Genomic DNA, 24,145 nt, shown 5'->3' with positions numbered 1-24,145 from the left:
CAACTTAGTAGCAATTTTGTGTAGACGTTTATAAGTAAAATAACAGCTTAAACTGCTTTTTGGGCTCTACCTTTTCTAGCTCTTCCTTGTAATCTTGTTTGCGTTGTCGGTCAATCTTTTTACGATATTCCTCAAACTCCCCAAACTTTAAACCTGACCCAGGAGGGGTAGGTTGTTTTCTTGTTCTACGTTTTCTCTAATCAAGTGGAAACAGATTAGTCATTTTTACAATAATTGTTTCAATTTCTATATAATTACAAAAAATCTTATAGCTAATTCTTAACTTCAAAAATTTACTTCATGCATAAAAAACAGTACTTTATTCAGGTAAAACAATTATACTGTTATACTTTGAAAACTATATCAACTGCTTTAGGAATTTTTATTTCTTATTAACTTTAATATCAAAATACTTTGTTTGTTGTATAACTTATATAAACAATGATAGTACCTGTTCTAAATATTGATTATAGTCTCTTTGTTTTTCTTTTTGGAAGGAGAGCTCCCACTCTTTGTAATCAACTTCAGGTTTACGTGGCGATTCATTTGTCTTCTGTATAGCAAAATAATGTGAGGTTTATTGTTAATTTAAATATGATATGGGTAACAGAACTTGAGTCTACTTCTTATATTTAACATTCCTGCAAATATATATTTTTCCTCAAAACTTAACTGAATCAAATACTACCTTAACATAAATGTGGCCTCTAAATGTATATAGCAATTAAAAAAAAATTTAACAACAAGACAATTCTGTACATTGGCATTTAAAACATTATCATAACAATAATATACATTACATGGTACAATATTAGTCCAGAATTAGTCAATTCATCTGGATTATAATACATCACATGCTGTTACTAAAACATTAATTAAAGACAGTCATGCTACATAGTTATTATAAATAGTCAGCATTATTTAATGGCCTTTTGGACCATAATTTCTACTTCAAATCTGTTTTGTTTTATTTTCATTTTGCTGATTGTTATCTCATCTCCTTTGCAGATTGTTAATATCACTTCATGCTGTCAGTTTGTAAGCCTCTAAACAAGTCCTCTGGTTATGGAAACTTTATTCCTGTATATTGCATGCCATTATGAACAGGTTTAATGCAGTTAAAGTTGTACACCGTACAATGTACGGTCAATATTATTTCATGCTATCACAAGCCATTGGACACTGTTAAGATGGTGGTCCTGTCATTTTGATCTCATGCTATCAGTTAGCTCCTTGCACACTGTTATGATGCATTCAATGCATTACCTCTGAGCTCTTGTCCCTGAACTGATCAAATGAAAAGTGAGGGAGCATTGGGTAATGGAGAGATGGACTATGTCGCCTGTTGTAACGCCTGGTTTGTGGTGTGGAGTTTGCTGGTGTTGATAACAATGGTATGAGATCATGATGATAGGTCCTTAGATATTCCTCATAATCCTTCCTTCTTTCCTTCATGAGCTCCTTTCTAGCATCTTTATAGTCAAACTCCCTCATTGATTTGGGATCTGGTAATGTATGACTCCTGACCATAATAGTCCTCTTAGGAAGTAACTGTAACATGTAATACCATACCAAAATAACATTTCAGTGCAATTCTAACATGTAATACGAAATAAAACTTCAGTGCATTACAACATAAATATGCACAATAAATCATACAAACAGGTACCCAACAGAGATTATATTTATAGCAAAACATTCTCAAATTTTGTGAAAACCACTTCCGTACATTGCCAATATCCACACTACCCTAACACATGGTTGTGGTTGAACACGCATACATTGTGTATTCACATCCTGTTTTGTGTACCTGGTTCTGGATAGCTTTATATTCTTCTGTTCTTTGTTCAATAAGTTGTTTTCTTTTCTCCTCATATTTTCCTAGTTTGTTAAGGCCTGCTTCTGGTGTTGTTTTACGTTGAATAGTGTTTGACCTTGGTGCAGTCTTAGGAGGATTGGTACTCTGTTAGTTTAGATACAAATATTAATGTTGTAAAGCCCAGGACTGACCATATAATCTAATTTAAGATTGAGATGAAGGATCAACTAATTCATCAATTATCAAATTTTTAAAGTACAAAATTGATTGAAACCAAAGAAACTTTAGTTTGTTAAAATTTACTTATTAAAAGTGGTCTTCTTCAACTTATATTGTTTACTACAATAAAACATTAAAATAAGCATTGTACCATTTTAATTTTCATAATTCAATCTATATCCTGAAATCACCAAAGCTTTTAAGCTACATGTAGGAAATAGGCAGCCACTGCAAGTTTCTACAATTTACATGAACCATTCACAATAAAGTGCCTTGGAAACATTTACTTTAGGCAAAGAAAATAAGCAATTGCCCTATAAACCTCATAAAAAAGCAGTTCAAACTTCCACAGCATGGTATATTTTATAAAGATATACACCAAGTTTGCCCACACATCATCCAAATACAATATATGTGACCCTAGTATGTCCAAACAGATCTGGAGGTTGTTAAACTTGTTCACCTTATTGTTACTTGTTTGGTTGTGTTGTTCTGAACCAGCTGATTCGCTACTTAATGGAATTCTCAATTCTGGTGACTTCAATATATTTATGTTCTAATAACAAGATACAATTCATTGTCAGTCATGTTTACTTTCATACAAATTTTGCAACCATATTTACTTGTTTAAATTAAAGACACAATAGAAAAATATTTCATACTAAAAGAGAGGCAAATGTAACAAAAGGGTATTCAAATGTGCTTTACACAACATATATATATATACATGTATATGTATATATATATATATGCATACACTTTATTTTCATGCTGTTACATGCACAAAACGAAGTAAATAAGAATAAAGGAAACTAACAAGTGCAAATGTAATTTTCAATAAGACTGATGATACAGTAAAATTTAATATTTAATAAATTTGTTGGTTTTGAGGGTACAGGATCTGACAGTAATTCAAATTCTCTATAGGCTTTGTATGCAGAGATTGACAAAACCATGAAATCAAATATCCAGTGTTTTTTCAATATTTTTTGTATTAATTCTAAACCTGTTTGAGAAAAAATATCTCATACATTTAAGATTTCCTATTACATGTATTTATAGGACCTGAAAACATGTATCATGGAAATCAAAAATGTCATCCATTTATGACCAAGAGCTCAAGCTTAAAGAATCATTTTTAGTTAAGAATTGATTAGTTGTTTTTGATTAACAGATTCTTAATACATTCCTACTTTGCCAACAATATTATATTACACTAAGTCATAAAAGTTTTTTTTCTATAAACAGTTGAATATAAAGTTGTCCTAAAGTAAGTAAAAGAAAACAGAATATTTTTTATATCGTGATTTTTTTTTACATTTCTTTTTATAAATAATGAAACATTTCTGTGAAATATTTCAACAATTAGCAGAAAAAGTTAATTAACACAAAAGCATTCAGACTTGAATACCATTTTTGAAGTATTTCTAAATCAGCAATTGCAAAGTAAGCTAACGAAATTGTAGATATTTTGCAATTAAAATAATTTACTGTCATTTCGTTATTAACACAAGAAAAGGAAACAGTCCAGTGTTTTATTGTTTATAGTGTAAATGTACATGATATAAAAATCCAACATTTCCTGCAAAATTGGGAAATTTGAAAATACATGTAAATTTAATTTGAAGGTAAATTTGACCAATTTTTCCAGAATCCTTGCATTTCCTGTAAATATATATATCGTATAAATAAATGCATATAATAAGGGATGACATCAAAAGTTCAATGTAGGATAAAAAAACTTAATTCACATAGTTTTTTCACTGACCCCCCCACCCCCCCTCTTAACTTAATTTGGGAAAAATTGATTTACCAATAGGGATATATGTAAAAATCGATTTTAGATATACAAAACTTGCAGAATTTTAACCCCCCACCCCCAAACTATTTGATTTAAGTTTTTTATCCTACATCGATCTTTTGATGTCGTCCCTAAAAATCCTGACATTTTTTTATATTTTTTGTGTACAACTTTGGGAGTTATATGTATTAAAAATAAAACGAATATTAAAAGGACTCCGAGTTGACACATTACTGAAACAACAACAAACATACTTAGCAATAACAAACTAACAAAGAAAATATAGAGTAGAATAGTCAGTTAACAACAGTGCAAACAGACAAAATAGTGACACAGCATCGTACCTGTTCAGCATACTGTGTCTCTTGTCCTGGGTCATCCCACTGTCTACGCCCTACCCTTTCACCTCTCTCATCATCCTAGCAACAACACAAGTAATTTGTCTAAACATTTTGTTAAGTATGAATTAAAAGAAGTCATGGATAGGGGATAAATGTAGCATTACATGTGATTATTATGAACCAAAATAAAACAGAGGCAAATCTTCTTTTTCATCCATGAGCAATCAATCGCATTTACATGTTCATGTATCCTATAACATGGACTATCAAAGAAAAAGTATTTATAATAATGATTATGTTGACTTGTTTTAAGTATAAATCAAAGTATCTCAGGGTTGTACAGTCAATTATGTTTTTACTTACAATATACACAGAGAAAGAGAACCTTTCAGAAAGAAAATAGAAAAAACTCCTCCAAAAAATATGTGTTGATTAACTAATGGGAATCCAGTTATACATAGATAATATGTTGAATGTCAAAACCTTTGCCTGCACACATTACTTATGAAAAAAATACACTCTTGACTTCATTATTGATAATTCTATGATCTTACTTCAACACCAGGAAACTTTTTCCTTAAACTTTTACAGAAAGCTTCAAGCCATTGTTTATTGGTTAATCTGAATATTTTGAAATTCATTGGACATAAGTACAAAGGAAACTGAAAATCAGACTTCATATGGTACATTTTGTCTACATGTTATCTCTTACATGTATGTTCTTATAATATAACACCCATTTCAAGGATGTGGTACAACTGTCAATGAGACAGACCTAACGACGTAGAGGTAAGCAGGGATATATCATATAACATTCATAATTCTTTCAATTACAGTACTACTGAAGTATGAAGTAAATGGACCTACTACCTGTAAATACTCCAATAAAATAAAAGTTTATAAACAAACAAGAATGTGTCCAAAGCACATGGATTCCCCACTCGCATTATCATTTTCCATGTTTAATGGACCATGAAATTGGGTAAAAAATCTAATTTGGCCATAAAAGTAAATTGATCAACCAAAAGGGAACATGTGTACTAAGTTTCAAGTTGATTGGACTTTAACTTCATTGAAAACTACCTTGACCTAAAACTTTAACCTGAAACTCACACTTTTAATTTCTATGTTCAGTGGACCATGAAAATGGGGTCAAAAGATTAATTTTGTTTTAAAATAAGAAAGATCATATCATAAGGAACATATGTACTAAGTTTCAAGTTGATTGGACTTTAGCTTCTTTAAAAACTACCTTGACCAAAAACTTTAAACTGAAATGGGACGGATGGACAAACAGATGGAAGGACGCACAGACGAAAGGACGCACAGACGGAAGGATGCACAGACCAGAAAACATAATGCCCCTCTACTATCGTAGGTGGGGCATAAAAAATGAGTGTGTGAATTAATGCATACAATTTGATACAAACCACATGATGGTGTATCATGCACATATAGATATATATATATTATTTTGTATTAGTCTGCTTTAGAATGATCTTTCAATGATCATGATAAGTTAACATTCATGCATTAGCTGTATAATAAGAAACATTATAAATGTGCAATAAGCATGCAGGTTTGTTCCATTTCAGTTCATTGTTTTAATTTGTATATATCTTAAAATGTAGTCAATAAATGTTATGCAAGAAAGAGAGAAAAACTTACTGCTAACTGTTGTCTTTCCTGTTGAAGTTTTGCTTTCTGATTTTGAATAAATTGGTCAATGTCTGATTCCATCATTGAGGTCATGTTATTTCCTGCTGAAAGAAAGAAAGAAGGTTAACAAAAATACAGAAACATCATGAACATGAAAAACTGTCTGTTCATTTTTTTTCATCATAGAGAAAAATGCTTTAATCTGACATTATATGATACATTTTGTTCCCCTAGTGAAAGTTATAACCTGTCCAATTTGAAACTGTTTATATATCAAAATGAAACATTCCTTGCAAACTGCAACCACTGGTTCTGCTTTTTTAGTTCACACATGTTATTTAAGGCTATGCATAATTTCTAGCTACATTGAAGACCTGTTGGTGACCTTCTGCTGTTGTTTTTTCTATGGTCGGGTTGTTGTCTCTTTGACACATTCCCCATTTCCATTTTCAATTTTATTTAAAATTGAAACGGAAAGCATCTGTCACATGCAGGACTTGGGACTCATAACCTAAGTGCTGACTTCTAGTGCAAGTGGTACAATAGTTTAACTACTAAGACCACTCTGTAACTGTTTTAGAAAAATGTTTTAGAAAAATGCTTATTTAGGCCCCTTTTTTGGCCCCTCACTTATTGAAACCCCCTTGGAGCAAGAACCCCAACACTCAATTCCAGCTTTTCCTTTGTAGTAAGAAACCTTGTAGTATAATTTCAGAGAGATCCATACTCTTAAACACAAGTTATTGTCTGTAAACTAGAAAAATGCTTCTTTTTGGCCCCTTATTCCTAAATGTTAATGGATATGTACCCCAAACTGACACCAAGCCTTTCCTTCATTATATGGAACCTTGTTCTACAATGTCAGAGAGATTCATACAGTTAAACATAAGTTATAGTCCCGAAACTTCAAAAAATGCTTGTTTTTGGCCCCTTTTTGGCCCTTAATTCCTGGACTATTTGCCCCATAACCCTTAAAATAAATCCCAACCTTCTACTTAATCATAAATGGTATGAACATTGCGGTACAATTTCAGAGTAATTGAAATACTTGTACACAACTTATTGTCCTGAAACTAGATAAATGCTCGTTTTGGGCCCTAATTCCTAAACTGATGGGACCATAAACCCCAAAATCAATCCCAACGTTCCTTCTGTGGTTAAATTGTGTTAAAATTTTATTGATTTCTATTTACTTATACTAAAGTTAATATCCGGAAACCATCTGTCTTTGAATGATGCTGACAACATATGTATGCATTTGATACTAAACCCCTAACGGGAAGGATTGTGCCTGATATTCATATGATGAAGACATAATCTTTCAATCAGTTTAATTGAAGTCTGGAGCTGGCATGACAGTTAACTGCTAGTAGTCTGTTTTTATTTATGTATTATCATGATTATTGTCATTTTGTTTATTTTCATTGGTTACATCTTCTGACATCAGACTTGGACTACTCTTGAACTGAATTTTAATGTGCGTATTATTATGCGTTTACTTTTCTACATTTGCTAGAGGTATAGGGGATGGTTGAGATCTCATAAACATGTTTAAACCCGCTGCATGTTTGCGCCTGTCCCGAATCAGGAGCCTCTGGCCTTTGTTAGTCTTGTAACATTTTTAAGTTTAGTTTCTTGTGTACAATTTGGAGTTTAGTACGGCGTTCATTATTACTGAACTAGTATATATATTTGTTGAGGGGCCAGTTGAAGGATGCCTCCGAGTGGGGGAATTTTTTCGCTGCGTTGAAGACCTGTTGGTGATCTTCTGCTGTTGTCTGTTCTATGGTCGGGTTGTTGTCTCTTTGAGACATTCCCCATTTCCATTCTCAATTTCATTTAGCAATAATACTATGCATATATACAATTTTTTTGCTTGAAAACATTTAGACCCTTCGTCATTTGATGCAGCACTAAAATGGATGAAGAAAGGTTTATAGGTCTTTGTCTCAAACACTTGTCTCTGTCAATCATTAGGCATTTGAAATTCAATGGTCTGGTAAAGGTCAATAATTATCTTCATCATAGTGTTATTCTGTCATTCTTATTCTTAAGGTAAGAGAAACATGTTTTATTGTAAAGATAAATCCATTACCAGCAGACTGATGTGTGTTTATTATTTGTGAGAAACATGCAAGGGAATGTTTGAAAATGTAAGTTTACCTGAATAGATAGAAAATTTTGTTTGCTACAACTTTTACAAATTGGGACTTGGATGGAGAGTTTTCTCATTGGCACTCATACCACATCTTCTTATATCTATGTACCTTGTGATTATTCATACAACTGTGGATAGTAACCCCCCCCCCCCCCCCCTTGACAAATCAGGGCCCATTCACCCAATATCATTTTAGCTCCCAATAAATTTCTCATTTGCCCCCTTTCAAAGGTTTTGTGTTGAATAAAGTTTTTAATCATGCATAAGTTAGTGTATTGCTATACAATAAAGAAAATAAGTTTTTCTCTTGTTTTAAAATAAAGTGACATTTTAAAAATGTAAACAAGTTTTCTTTTAAAAATTATTTGATGACCAAAGACTAAATAGTTTGTCTATCAAACTTAAAGAAGGGCAGAAGATTCCAAGCACCTATCAAACTTGTCACAAGCTGTTAATTATTATCATTTTTTCATTTAAACATGTTAAAATCTTCATACACCTTATAGCTATTTGTCCACCATTACTGGACATCACAAAATCTCCCATAAAATGTGGACATCATAATACAAAATGTCTGACACCACAATGGAAAAGTGATTGTTGTATGAAGTTCAAGACGGACAAATTCTCAGGCATGTCAGGTCTGTCTGTCAATTAGGACAGATTTCCAAATAGCGACAAGGTGTAAATCTAACACATAACAATAGTAACAATTAACTTTGTAAAAACAGTTATCTTTAATCGATAATTTATAAATCTTAATTTTCATTCTTATTAAAATATTTTCATATACATACATTGACATACATCTATAGTTCAACTGGTATTTGAATAAAAATAAGTGTGATCAGAAAAAGTGGACGAACAAATGGGGCGTGAATTTATTTTGGGAGCAAACAGACCCATTACCCCTTTGGCATACACCTTATCGCTATTACGACTCGACCCGAAAATCTGTCCCACATGAACTTTTGAAGTCATCTTTTCCATTTTGGCTTTAGATATTTTCTATAATGACGTCAAAATTTGACAGGAACATGTGTGATGTCTAGTAATGGCGGTCAAATAGGGATAAGGTGTATTGGTAATTGACAGATTCAGAGATTGACAGAAACAAGTGCATGTGCTGTCTCAACTGGAAGCAAGTTAACTCGTACCAATGTAAACTCGTACCACTGGGAAGTCGTACCATTAAAAATATATTAAAATATATATGAATGTTTTATGGGTTTTTTTTTGTAAACTTAATAAAAATAAGGTTGAATTAATTGAATTTTATACTGGATTTTAAGGAAAGCTTAGACAAAAATACGAAGGTTTTTTTAAACTTTATTTTTAAAACTGATCTTTCAAACTAGTTTTAATCCAGACTGAGAAAGTAAAAAAACATTGCTTTAACTGTACCTTAAGTTGAATATCTATATCCAAATTAAATTAATTAAAGCTGTAATCCATGATCACAAATCGAATGCTTTGTTTACAATTGTTGAAAGCCATGTGCTTTTTGGCGGGGAAATTCGGGAAACCCCTTAACAGGAAACAGTTACATTTCATTGTTATTAGACAGTAAGAATTTCATTTTGGAAATCATTTTGATTAACCGTGTTAACTGCTAAGATTTATCCATGATAAATAAATATTTTCTTGGGGTGAAACTTATAATACTTTAATAATATTACAAATATAAGTAAACCAGTCTGAAGTATTTTCTATCCAGGACCAATAGACAAGGAACATTAGCTACAAATTGGTCATTGTACTTTCAAATTATATATATTTTACAGACTTAAGAGGTATTGAGTGAAAGTAAAGTATATATTCATCATTTAACACCATTTAAATGCATTTAGATAAGTTGGTTTGAGTTAGCAGTGGTACGAGTTTGCATTGGTACGAGTTTTTTTTAGTGGTACGAGCCATAATTTGAAAGTACAATGAACAATTTGTAGCTAATGTTCCTTGTCTATTGGTCCTGGATAGAAAATACTTCAGACGAGTTAACGTGGTACGAGTTGCTTCCAGTTGAGACAGCACAGGCACTTGTTTCTGTCAATCTCTGAATCTGTCTTATGTTTAGCAACAATTATTGTAAGCTTGGTGGGTCGTGTGCATCTATAATGATTTCAATCATTTTTGGTAATTTGTTCACCTTAAAAAAATACTCTGAATATATATCTTTATATATTTGTAGTCTCAAATATCACTGCATGGAGATTTTCGGCGTTTATGGCAACCTCCAAAACATTCGTGTTTCAACGGTTTGTTTGTAATTCTATCATTTCTTGTGCGGTGTAATTCTACTTTATGTTAAAGTTACTCATTATAATATCCTAATGTTAGATGTAGAAGTCTGAATTAACGTAGAAAAGGCTTTTGTTGATATTTTTCAACGAGACAAGACATGAACAGGAAACAAAATTGGAATGCAGCGCATGCGTAAATGTATTCATAACAAATACGGCTAGTTATTGCAATTCCGGAAAACAAACTTAATGTCCTTTAATATGATCTAACGATTTTTCTTCTCCACAAAATATATTTCTGCCAAAGACATTTCTAAAATTGATATGTTTTTGTATATATACATAAAACGTCTCGCCTGATTTCCTGAAAACAAGTTTATAAATGTTGATATTAGTTTAAACAAATATAAATATGACCAATTCAAGTACACCTTCTATGATCTTCTAGGGTGCGCTCGACTTTGAGTGACTCAGCAAGAGGTTTTTTTTTATTAAAAGGTTATTTTAGACTTTTCATAAACAATAAACGCTAGCACGTCATAGAAAAAGAAGTGAGCAATCTATGTTTAAAATATTGTAATAAAAATCTCTGTATTAAAGTCTGTTGGTTTTCTATATTTATTAGCATATATTTAGATTATAACTGAAATTATTTTGTAAAGCAAGTACATTTTTTTTTATTTCAAACTACAATGTAACATTTATTTTGATATAAACTAGATTTAAATTTGAACAGATACTTAATAAAGTGTTAATAGATTAAAGAATTGTCTAATATATGTTCCATTGTACAACATAATACTGTATCGATTTTAAGTAATGTTTATGACAATCCAAAATTGAATGTACTAGTAGTATTTGTACAATTTAATACTAGATTGGCGAATCTTTTTGACAGCTTTTTGGAGGTACAGGAATAATTGAAATCATGTTCTTGTCCAATACCTGTATATCATTTGAAATTTTCCATTGATTACCTCCTCTTTTATGAAGCAAAACTTCGTGACAACCTGGCTATAAAATATTTTCATATATGGTCTATGGTAACTTCCCTTTGCCAGAACAAAATTTCTTAGTATTCATCTGTGAAACATTGTTTACATACAGGCAAAATTTCACAGTGAAAATATGTCCTCAAGTTCTCCTGACAATATTTCATGATACATAGTCATGAACTATTGTCTTTTAAATACACATACAGTAAATATTGTTGACATATTGTTTATGGTAATTGAAAAACAGACCAAAGCGCACAAACACTTAACATTGACTAAATTGGGAATAAAACTGGTAGTGGAGGTCAAGGTCGGATGACACCTGTCAGATAGACAAACACATTACAATCTTTCCATGAAGCAAATATAGTTGACCTACTCAATATTGTACTTGAAAAACAGACCGAAACATAACTTGAAACTTAGCATTGACCAATGAATCATCATGAAAAAGGAGGTCAAGATCAGATTTTTTTTCATAAATCTCTGTTTTAATGCCATTTGTAAGCACCGCTTTTGGGCTATTTCGTGGCGACCAGTTTTTATTGAAGGAGGAAGTTAGATATGAAAACTGACTATCCTAGTTAATTAAGATTGGAGTTGAGTGCACCGGGTCGCACGCTCGGGGTTCGAACTGACAACCTCGGTGTGGACTGGCTAGTTATTACAGTACAACTCGGCCACTGAGGCACCTTGGTGAAGGTCAGATGAAACCTACCAGACTGATATGTACCACTCACGATCATTCCGTACATCACATATAGTATAGTTCACGGGTGTCATTCGGTTTAACGAGAGAAATGATCGTGAATAAATATCTAACGGTGGTCAAGTATTGCGAGACGATCGTGAAAGCTCTGGTACCGGATCGTGAAAGACATTTAATGTAAATAGTAGTTCAGAATCTGTGAACAAATCGCTTAATTTTCGAAACGCGGAACAAATCCGAACAAAAAAATATGTCTGTCAAAATGGTTCAACTTCCTCAACATTACTGTGCAATCAGATAAAAAAAATATATGAGTATCTGAAAGTAGAATAAAATTAAAGTATGCTCTTCCCTGAAAAGAGTTAATTTATTTATGAAAACCTTGAATTTTGTTGAATTTTCATCAAACTTGATCGTGAAAGATGATGCGTGACCAGACTTTATATTAGTACTCAAAAATCAATATTTCTTTTAACCATTTGATATACCTGCAACTGGTTGAAGCCTGTAACTATTTTGATAAGAATGAACATTAAAGCTATTATTTTTTTTAATTCAAAACTTTACCTCGAAAGTAAAAATAATAAAACCCAACTCAAAACGTGTCTAAATCAGTGTGAAAAATTCAGCTCAGACTGATTCAGGCAAACAGTCACTATTTAGCCAATAATATGGGTATGCGACGTTTAAACCAAACTGTTAACCATCAACCAAACACTTATAGCAAAAACAGCATCTTTCATGAACAATTTGAGATTGATCGATAACCAACATTTTGTGTAACAGTACTTTCTTAAGTTCTATGTATCTTTATATACAACGTAGCAGATGTGAATTGATTTCCAATGAGATAACTATATACTACTGACTAAAGAATACCAAAGCACAAATGTTGAAATGTCTCGTCTGCCTTACTTATGATAGTATATTTGTTGAACGTCTGTAATATTAAGGGTTTTTACTAGGAGTGTCAAATACGCTTAAGATTGTAAATGATTCATAAAAAGGTGACAAGGTTAGATGAACCGTGCCATAAAAATCTCTACAAACATCCGTACACCAAATATGGGTGTTCCGATCCTTACAGTACTTTAGAAACTGACAAATGTAAAAGTTGTGTTTGGCAAATGAATTCGGAACATAAGGTCGAAAGTATATGAACCCTGACAGCCAAACATAGACATCTTAATACTTTCATTCAAAATATCAAATACAATTGACGTCATATATGAAACAGACAGACAGACAGACAGACAGACAGACAGACAGACAGACAGACAGACAGACAGACACCAAATACCGTGGCGCTATAGCATACAGATATACAAAAAAGGTCAAACAACATAAAACGAACATTGCCAAATGATGCATGATAATGAGGTAAATGTTATTTGAAACCTTGCAGAAGTCGAAAATGTACACCTTACAATTCTTATCATAACAACAGACATTTATCCTAAAGCTTAACGAATCCGCGATACGGACTTGACAACAAAACTAAATCTTCATCCATGAAATGAGGCAAAGTTAAGGTCAGATGAATCCTGTCTGACGGACATGTAGATTATAGGATCAAATATACAAAATATTTAAAAAAAAACTAGTGATTAGTGTGTACTTCACATGACAATAAAACCCTCATCCTACGACCAGTCAACTATTATACAAATAACATGTTCACAAATGCACAAATAATAATTTGTTTGTACAAATAAAATCTCCTGTTACCCCGCTTATATATCTTGAGCAAGCGATAATATGGATTGTCTTTATGCCTAGAGGTCCATGTTTAAACAAGAGTTTCAAGTGACGGGTGTAACTTGCAGGATAATAACAATATATACATTGGTGGATAATATAAAATTTACTTTTTTACAAATATTAATACTTTGAAATGCTTATTTTTTTTGAGGATATTGGCCAATCTAGTTTTTCTCAATCCAATAACAAATATTAATTATCATATAATTGAAAAATAATTTGAACGTCTTTGTAGCATCACATCTTTCACGATCCTTTTCACGAGTCTTCAAAAAACGGTACATGATCTTTCACGATCCGAAAAATCTATTTTGTGTAAATATCTTTTTTTACGAAGTTTCAGATTATGTTTATACAAAATAACTATGAGAACCATTTGATTCATTCAAATAGAATGCCCTTATACGGATAAAAGTAGTTTATTTTATTCGAATTTGTGAAAAAAATCATGTTTGTTTACATTTTTTATGTCATTGAAATATCGAGAAGCAATCTGCCTTTTGTTGTTTTGTAAAAACTATGTACTTTTAAAACTGTATTTTCTCACATACTGATCATAATGTTGAACCATTTTGACAGACAGTTTTATTTTGTTGTAAATTTGTCTGTGTAATTAATTAAATTAGATTATGTACTGACTTTTCATATGTCTTCTCGATTAAATTTCTTTCGCGATCCGTTACCAGAGCTTTCACGATCGTCTCGCAATACTTGGCCCCCGTTAGATATTCTTTCACGATCATTTCTCTCGTTAAACCGAATGACACCAGGGTAGTTTACCTACTGACAAAAATCATTCATTATTATTTCTGAGAAAAGAATCTCGTCCCTTATATATTTACAGTTAGTGTGTTTTGCCTGTTAGAGAGCTGTCTACATATTCGGTGTTATTTTGGTCTCTTGTGGATAGTTATCTCATTGGCAAACTTCCACATCTTCTTTTTTATACTAATTACGTAACTTAAGTCTTTAACCTTGATCACTGATAAATATAGTTAGTTCAAGGTCAGGTGACATGTAGACGTTGCTATAGAACTATATATACCCAACATATTATTCATAATAACTTAATAAGTGAAGAATTCACATGACAAATAACGTTTTAAGCAGTCGTTGAACCATGAACGCTGAACAAAGACGATGGCACGACATATGACAGACGCCAAAACTTGATAACATAACGAAAGAGCACCTTTGATTATCTGATGACACTCTACCCAATTTATTTTGACGACGAACGATATTTTCTGTCATTTTTTCAGAAAGTTTACAACCTCTCGGTTCTGAAAGATGTTGAGGTCCCCTTGGCCATATGGATCACCTTTTATGTTTCAGTCTTGTGTTGAATGATAAACATTTTCTGTATACCAATGAACGATGTAACTGATTTTACAAGTGGCTCCATGTTTTCAAAGTGTTACGGTCAAGTTACGTGCTTGTCCTGGTTGTTTTTGAACGGTTTGAAGTGGTTGAAATTAATAAATTAATATTGTGTTTGGGGTTTTCTAAATGTTGGTAATAATATCATTATTTTTGGCAGTTGAGTCGTTTACTCTCAGAAACTTCTTGTTATACCATAATCTCCATTACCTTAGAAAAGATATGAAAATGTGTTCACCCTCTTGAAGTCTTTCAAGCTATGCCGTAGTAAATATTACTTTTCGTGGGTTTAACAGAACTTCAATCTCATTCTGACAAGTGAGATGCATTTTTTATTCGACAACTTTATACTCATTTTACGTCAATTCATTCCTGAAATAGAATATTAAGATACATACACAAAACAAGAAATATGATAAAAACGCATGCCGTATGTACCATAAAGAGTACCGATATGAAAAAATGTAAAGCATTTCAGCCGAGAATTATCCCCTTATTTATGACAAAACTACAAAAGAAAAACAATTATGACAGAAAGTATCCAACTACAACTGACTTAGAGGCTCCGGCCTTTGGACAGACGCATACAGAATGTATCACACTTGAGACAATAGTGAAATATCAGAAAATAAGATATTAAATTTTCTTATTTAATTCTAAACCCATGAATGTAATCTTCAAATGGAAAAATTATTTGATCTAATTTAATACTTTTGTATGAACAATCACTACCTTGTACACAGAACAGGCCTTCCTTTTGTATCACATGCACTAGAGAACCTGATGAACTATTTCGACTTAATAATATGACCAACACCAATTCATTTAAAGACTACGTCACCACATAATTCGACAACTCAGTATGGAATCGCTAGGTAATCGAAGTATGACACAGCAGCATGACGAGGATAGTCCAAGTACGACACCAAAACATCTACAGTCGACACAGCAGCATGACGAGGATGGTCCAAGTACGACACCAAAACATCTACAGTCGACACAGCAGCATGAAGAGGATAGTCCAAGTACGACACCAAAACATCTACAGTCGACACAGCAGCATGAAGAGGATGGTCCAAGTACGACACCAAAACATCTACAGTCGACACAGCAGCATGACGAGGATGGTCCAAGTACGACACCAAAACATCTACAGTCGACACAGCAGCATGAAGAGGATAGTCCAAGTACGACACCAAAACATCTACAGTCGACACAGCAGCATGAAGAGGATAGTCCAAGTACGACACCAAAACATCTACAGTCGACACAGCAGCATGAAGAGGATGGTCCAAGTACGACACCAAAACATCTACAGTCGACACAGCAGCATGACGAGGATGGTCCAAGTACGACACCAAAACATCTACAGTCGACACAGCAGCATGACGAGGATGGTCCAAGTACGACACCAAAACATCTACAGTCGACACAACTACCTTAGGAAGAGCCGTGAGGCCACAATTAAAAATATTTTGGTTTGCCCAAACCCTACCCAAAGGTTGAGACAGTGGGTAGGTAGGTAGGCATTTTCTTTTTTTTTCAAAAAGAGAAATTGAAGTATCGGGTGTTTAATAGTCTTCATGCCTATCTGATTAAAAAAAAAAAAACTTCTTCAAATCAGGACAATAAAAGAATTTGAGTAGGCAGCTTTTTTATGGGTAGGTAGCGTTTGGGCAAACAAAACTATTCTTTTTTATGGCCTGATATAGCAAACAGAGAATCTGGCATCTTCCAGTAGCAAGCCGTGGGAGTTCGAAAAACACTTCTTACCTAATTCAGTTTAGGAAAGACAATACTGAATTTCCAGTACCAAACAAAAATAATCCTCAATTCTGATTGAAAAATTTCAATAATCACAAAAAAGGTTCCTATGTTTGTACGACTGAATTGACAATGTTTACACTTGAAACAGATCATTTAATTCAATCTAATTCAGATTTATTGATAAACATTGATAATAATACAGTAAAAAAAAACATTACATAAAAATAAGAAAATATTAAATGGCAGGAAACTGACATATATATTGTTTTAAAAGCACATGAAGCATAACTGTTCAACCAGAACAATATTTTCAGAATGGAAAAGTAGTTGATTACGGTTGTCAGTATACTGCTTTAATATTATTTTGTCTAGCCTATAAATATATGCATTCATATCTGGGGAGTGGTGTCTCGTGCATGCTTCTTCTATAAGTGTAGTATGACAATGAAATGAAAGTCTGGCAAGAATTCACACACGAATTTGCTGAAAATCGGTTTTTGGTAAGAATTTAAATTTATGGCAAGATATAAAAAAAAATTGGCAATAAATATCAGTGAACATTTCATAAAAAGCACCGAGGCCTCCTGTGACTATGAAATCAGATGACGATTTCTAATGATATCAACTTATACAGATAACATTGAGTTAATCTTTCTCTGTCATAAAAAAAACTTCCAGATATACTCATGATGCTATAATTCACTCAATAGTAATACTCGAGACGTTCTCTTTAAAACTGACGGTTTTCTCTTTCTCAATGCTTTTCTCAACTAGTTTTGTCTCATCCTGTTTCTCACTGTCTAAAGTTTTTTCAGATGGTTTTGTTGCCGACAGGTTAGCCTTCTGCAACCACCCCCGAAAGCATATAATGCCCTTGTCTTGAATGTCCTTGCGTCCTTTCTCTGTTATTATCGTTCCATTGTCTCTTATTATTATCAGCTTTGGAATCGCCTTTATTTCGTATTTTGATTTTAGTACACTAGAATATAAAACAAATAGATATTCAGGTAAATAATACAAGAGTTGAAAATGGAAGCTGAACTGTTAACTTTTTGTGAGGCGTATAAGTTTTCACAGAATGTTGAAACAAGTATCTGCAGTGATTCGTACACGTAAACGTGTCTTGTTTTATTTTTTGTGTGCGCATCTCTACATCCATTCCAATATCCTATTTGTATTTTACCAATCTAATTAAAAATCGATATCTCATCGCTCCCGTTTTCTGATATGTCGCTCCCACGCGACATATTAGAAACAGGAGCGATGAGAGATCGGTTTTTAATTAGATTGGTATTTTACCAACAGGCTTGAAACTAAGATGAGATCTGAAAACGATCTGGATCAACAAATTCTCTTTCCGACGTTCAGAGACAAGTTAGTAGGGACCATCGTGACCCAACTTGTATTACATTATTTAGAAAGTGTTTGGACTTCTTTTGAACATTTGTCAAATGCAACAATAAACTAAAAGTTAATTAAAGCAAGACTCTTGCTAACCCTAAAACTTACGTGTGAAATAAAATATGCAGTGTGCGTTTGGCTTGCATTGATTTTGCAAGGTAAAAATATAGAATAATTTTCAAAACAGTGTGGACACCCGCAATACTTATGTTGGTAATAATACTGAATCATTTAACTTGTTTGCCATCGACTATCGATAACAGTGATTTTACGCTCACTCAGTCTGTCAGAGGCCTTCCAGTGGGGGTTTATATAGAATAAAAGAGTAAAGTGCATACAGGTACTCCACAAGAAAAAAAATTAAGAAAGTTTAAGTATTCAACATTTAAATCAACACACAAGTTTTAATACTCTGCTAGTTATTCGTATTGATGAAAATGTGTTTAAGAAGTACATATGATAAAATGAGTATAATCAAACACCGGAGATAATCTGAGTGACGGGTTGTGGTTGCTTAAGTCTGAGATATTACAATACTATCTCCCAAGTTGTAGAATTGGTCTAAACTTACTCAATTAACGGATCCTTATATGGCACAGATAACCAATCACCATGCTTTTCTGAGAAGAAAGTCTTCATATCGTCTATTTTCTTATCAAAACTGACAAAGACAATTTCAAATGGTGATACACGCTCTTTCAGTTCTTCATAGGTTTGTTTTAATATACATGTGAACTCTTGGCACGGAATACACCAGTCTGCAGCAAAGTACAACCCTATGACTTTATTTTCTATCGACTTGAAAGCGTCCACTTCCTCTGGTTTTCCTTCGCTCAGTTTATCAGCCTCTTCATCTTCAAGTCCTGTCGTTTGACTGTCTGGAACACGAATTTCTTTGATGTTAATAGTCTGACCAAAATCACTGTCGCTTTTCTCGGGCTCAATTTCTTTTTCTCTGCATTTCTCTTGAGTCCAAAATATTTTGTCTTTCCAAAGCTCGTCCATTATCATGTAGTCATTGCTACAAAATAAATTATTTTCAAGGGTTTTAACATGTAAAATATAGATATCTGATGAAACTTGCATGCTTTCCAACAAAATAACAGTAAACAAATCTTTTTAAATGATGCTGTTTTCCCTTGTATACACCTATTTGTCTGTTGTGCGTATAACCACGTATGGCCTGGTTTTTTTTGCAATCAAAATTGTTCCTTCCATTTTCTCCTTTACGAAAATATAGATCTCAGGTTTCGATTTGGTCTTTGGCGAGGATGCGAGGTTGTCAACGTATATTCGTTCATCTTAACAGAAGTTTCCCTGGGAACTTTGTTATAAACAATGGTATGATATCTGTTCCTGTTGGAACAAATATTCCATATCCTTTACTTCGTTAGAAACTAATACTGCAATATTTGTTCCAGTGGAAGTACTATTACAGAATATGTCTTCCATTTGGAATTTAGAAGGAACTTCTATTTCGTGGCATGTGTTGCACATGTTTACAATATTTAACATCATATACACATTCATTCTATTATTCATTCGTTCCAATCTTATTAAAAAAAAATCCCTGTTTACGTTTTCTACCGAAGCCGGGTCGGTGTCGTGGTTCACTACTTGCACAACGTATTCCTTTACCAATAAAAATTGACCGCCATGAAATAAAACAACAGTGCCGAAAGGGGCATTTAAAAACACTAATCAATCAATCAATATGTGTTCGTTATCCTCGTACGTATCATCATCATATGATCTGAATTTTAATCAGATTGTCATTAATGCCAGGGCCGTAACTACCTATGAGGCAGGGGAGGCAGTTGCCTCCCCTGAATTTTCTACACCAAAATTTTTTTTTGAAGTAAAAAAATAAAATAAATAACAATATGAACACGAAGAACTTGAATTTATATTATAAACAACACAAGTTAACAGTTTTAACAGTGTTATCATGATACGTGATATGTCTGTCATTTTCCGGATTTTTGATCGAAAGTAAACCGTTTTAGTATTTGTTTTATTTTTTTTTTTTTTTTTTTTCGTGTGGCCGTCCGTCTGTTGTTCAGTATTGAGGGGGTCAGTATTCGTATGAAACTTTGCTTTCGATAATTTTGAATAAAAACTTAACTATTCACATTTATTTTGGGGCTCAATTATTTAAGCAGAGGAAGTTCCTTTTGTATTGTGAATCTTTTAAGATATCGGAAATTCGTTACCGGCTGAATCAGTGGATCCTTTTTTTAAGTTTCCCGATCGTACGAGAACATCATGGTCAATGCCTTAGTAGGTAAACACTCCCATTCGTTGTTGCAGGGACTTTCTATACTAAGTATATACTAGACTAGTATAGAAAGTCCCTGTTTGATGTTATATACATGTCTGTTCAGCTTTCAACAATATTGAAATTCAAGATCCTCGATAAAAAAAAAAATATCTTGTGTTTTATAATCTTGCTTCATATGTTTTTTGAACTTACCAGTTTCTAAAAAAAATATCTTTAAATACAGAAAATACAGATAATAATTGTTTGCATGAAAATTGCTCCAAGGATCCAGCAAAACTGGTCTTTCTTAAAGTAAGGAAATCGAAGGAAAACGGGTAATTTTAGCCATATCATTTGAGAAAAAAATCCCCGGTCACAATGTATTTAATGTTAACAAATATAGGTCAAAGTACAGCTTTCAAGACGGAGCTAGTCTTGGCTCAACCCAAACAGCAATCTCAGCTTGTTTTTGCATAAAAGTTTCTTCCAGGTTCAAGCAATACTGATGTTTCTTAGAGTAAGGAAATCGAAGGGAAACGGGTAATTTTTAGCCAATGACTGAGAGAAAAAGATCGGCGGGGGGCTGCGCCCCTTACCCCTATCAAAGGGGGCTCAATCGGCGGTCCCCAAACCCCTGCCTCCCCTGAATTCGAACCCTAGTTACGGCCCTGAATGCATGTATATGTCTACTATCTGGTTCTGTCCTGGCCCTTTATAATTTTTAATAGTATTAAACACCGTTGTTTTCTTATATGTCTCTTATTTATGTCTAATCGTATGTACTTGTATGTAATGTCATGAAAGCTATTTATAGGGCCCTTTAATTGGAAATAAAATATTCTTATTCTTATTCTTATATACCATTCTGCCCGGATTAATAATGCAAGCAACTCAGCCACATTTTCTAGTACTATATTTACTGTAAATGAATACTGAATGCGGGTTTCACATTTCAGACGGCGCACGAAAAACAGCTGTGAGATATACATCTGTTTCATTTTTTTCAGTGTGAATACAAGTTTGATTGTAACATATTATCGTCACTTCATCTTTTATATGGGGACGAAGTCCCCAATAACAGTAGAAAATTCAATAAAAAAAAAAATTCGGGAAAATTTCCCGAATTTTTCATTGTACTAATGAACTCAAAATCGTTCAATTTTTTTTATGTCATGTTTTGAAATCCCGGACCTGCGCAGAAATGTACAATATACTTCCTTTTTCCGGTCTCGTTTGTATGAAACTTTGAGTAAAATATATATTTATCAGTCTAGTATAAAATAGGAAGAAACGCGCAATACCAATTTCATTTTTAATAATTCCTTGATATGAAAAAACGTTACCTAATGATAGCGTTTCTTTGTTTACATTGCATATGACGTCATAATTTAAATAACGTCACAACTAAAATCCCTAACAACAGAACCAAACTCGGAAACGTTATGGTATTTCCGTTTCTTTTTTTTTTGACAAATAATTAAGTTACAAAAAAATAATTCATACAGACTTCGTCCCCATTTACAGGTAATGCCTGCCTCATATTATATTCTACACCCTATTTTAAAAAGCTTTTTCCTTTATTGCTGAAGAGAGTATGTTACCATGATGATCTGTTATTTCCACTATACGGTCGTTTACTGGAGACCAGGCACGTTTGAGTCAGGGAATTCAAAGGATGTTCACTGTCCCTCGAGGGACTCAAAGAAAGACAAAAGGAACCTCAGTTAAGTATTGTCTTTACTTAAAGTGGGAATTTATGAAAATATGCCATAGCCCTCGTTATAAGAGGGTGGTAAAGGGTTATTTTCGTGCAACGTGGTCGCCGTTCAAGTTTTTTTATTTCACGTTCAACGTGTTTTTACTTTTTTATTTGACGTACAGTCGTGCAAGACAGGTGCCTCGTTCAACGTGTTCTGCTAATTTAATTTTACGTGCATCGTGATTTTCAAATGCTTATTTTGCGTGCTCGGTATTTTTCAAATAAAATTCAAACACCGTTTGCAGGGATCGTCAAGAAATACTTTTTTAAAAGTCGTCAACCAATTATATCATAAATGTGTATACTAAATCGGGAATATCAAGTAAAACAGAGAGTTAATATATACAAGAAGATAGTTCTGACCGTATTTTCCGTGCAAGCATATATGTCTCTGACCAAGCCGAGCATGGATTTTTGCCTCTTAAATACGGAATTTGTAGAAACCGTATATGTCTCAGTAATTACTTTTTTCGACAAATGTTCTTCGTCAAAATCGAGTCAACAGATCTATTTTCATCAGACTGAACTTTATAAATGAAAGAGTTATGGAAGGACGGACAAACTCCGCGTATAATAACTCTCATTCCCAAAATGTATGTCGTGTGTACAACTAATCGATGTATGGAATGTTTGTATTTACACTTACTTTTTTAGAAGTGGTTGTCGCCCTTGTTGTCATAGTGCGAAATAAACACAATTTGCCGCCGTTTTATGAATAAACGTGATTATTTTTTCTTTTCTCTGCGAGGTTTTTTTTTTTAAAAGTTTATTGTTTAAAGTCTTCACTTATTGAGCTTAGGGGTTGACCAATTTAATTTTCTGTTGGAGGTTGGACCGGAGGGAGGGCAAACTTTAACCAGGTGCTCCGCAGGGCGCAGCTTTATACGACCCCAGTGGTTGAACCCTGAATAGTTGGGGCAAATTTGGTCACAATATTCAAGCTTTATTCTGTCTCAATTTTGATTGTGATCAAATTTTTGACATAATATAGGTTTTTGTCACAAAATTAATGTGGTCAAAGATCTAACAAATCTATTGCACAATATTGTGCAATTGAAGATTTCTTCTTGAAACTTCTTTGAAAAAAAGAAGCCCTTCAAAAAATGGTAAACAAAAAATCCCCCTCCCCCCAACTTTTTGAACCCCCCTTGGAGCAATAACCCTTAAACTCAATCCCATGCTTTCCATTGCAGTATTGAACCTTGTAGTACAATTTCAGAGAGATCCATACACTTAAACACAAGGTATTGTCATGATTGTTTGGAAACTAGAACCATGCTTCTTTTTGGCCCTTTTTTGGCCCCTAATTCCTACATATTTTTGGCAATTAACCCAAAACTTAATCCCAGCCTCCCCTTTGTTATATGGTACATTGTGGTACAATTTCAGAGAGATCCATACAATTACACATAAGTTATTGTCTTGAAACTAGAAAAACGCTTGTTTTGACCCCTTTTTGGCCCTTAATTCCTAAACTTTGGCTCCATAACCCCTAAAATGAATCCAAATCTTCTACTTGTGGTTTTAAACATTGTGGTATGATTTCAGAGCAATTGAAATACTTCTACACAAGTTATTATCCTGAAACTAGAAAAATACTTGTTTTGGGCCCCTTTTGGGCCCCTAATTCCTAACCGGTTGGGACCATCATCCCCAAAATCAATCCCAACCTTCCTTTTGTGGTATTGAACCTTTTGAAAAAATTTCATGAAGATCTATTCACTTTTACTAAAGTTATTATCCGGAAACCAATGTGTCTTCGGACGACGACGCAGACGACGACATCATACCAATATACGATCCCAAAAAATTTTTGGGGTCGTATGAAATTGACTTACTTGGCCGGCGGATGGAAAACTATGATAAGTGACTG

At 33.3% G+C, this 24,145-nt stretch overlaps 2 protein-coding genes across 11 annotated transcripts in view; both read right to left on the bottom strand.

Annotated features, from left to right (window-relative positions):
- The window catches only part of LOC143055932 (centrosome and spindle pole associated protein 1-like), a 68,956-nt gene extending 58,532 nt beyond the window's left edge, over positions 1-10,424 (bottom strand). For 4 of the 10 annotated variants that reach the window (XM_076228989.1, XM_076228996.1, XM_076229056.1 and 1 more), the window contains exons 1-6: positions 10,147-10,409; positions 5,849-5,940; positions 4,184-4,258; positions 1,267-1,551; positions 452-553; positions 71-196 (exon numbers count right to left, since the gene is read on the bottom strand). In XM_076228989.1, the coding sequence (XP_076085104.1) occupies positions 71-196; positions 452-553; positions 1,267-1,551; positions 4,184-4,258; positions 5,849-5,932 (672 nt within the window). In that variant the 5' untranslated portion in view covers positions 5,933-5,940; positions 10,147-10,409. Of the gene's footprint in view, positions 1-70; positions 197-451; positions 554-1,266; positions 1,552-1,810; positions 1,964-2,501; positions 2,595-4,183; positions 4,259-5,848; positions 5,944-10,146 lie in introns of all 10 variants that reach the window. The other 6 variants (XM_076229004.1, XM_076229018.1, XM_076229026.1 and 3 more) reach the window with 6 other exon arrangements.
- A 6,560-nt stretch (positions 10,425-16,984) lies between these two features.
- LOC143055924 (nucleoredoxin-like protein 2) lies at positions 16,985-22,966 on the bottom strand. The gene is made up of 3 exons (XM_076228977.1): positions 22,919-22,966; positions 18,825-19,274; positions 16,985-17,831 (listed from the first exon to the last, which is right to left on the bottom strand). The coding sequence occupies exons 2-3, from the start codon at positions 19,262-19,264 to the stop codon at positions 17,552-17,554; spliced, it is 720 nt and encodes a 239-aa protein (XP_076085092.1). The 5' UTR covers positions 19,265-19,274; positions 22,919-22,966; the 3' UTR covers positions 16,985-17,551.
- Positions 22,967-24,145: the final 1,179 nt, after the last annotated feature.

The sequence above is a fragment of the Mytilus galloprovincialis genome, chromosome 1 (genome assembly GCF_965363235.1).
Source record: "Mytilus galloprovincialis chromosome 1, xbMytGall1.hap1.1, whole genome shotgun sequence".
In the NCBI taxonomy this organism is placed as follows: domain Eukaryota; kingdom Metazoa; phylum Mollusca; class Bivalvia; order Mytilida; family Mytilidae; genus Mytilus; species Mytilus galloprovincialis.
Note: the sequence above shows the minus strand (reverse complement) of the source record. Positions and strands in the feature narration are given on the sequence as shown.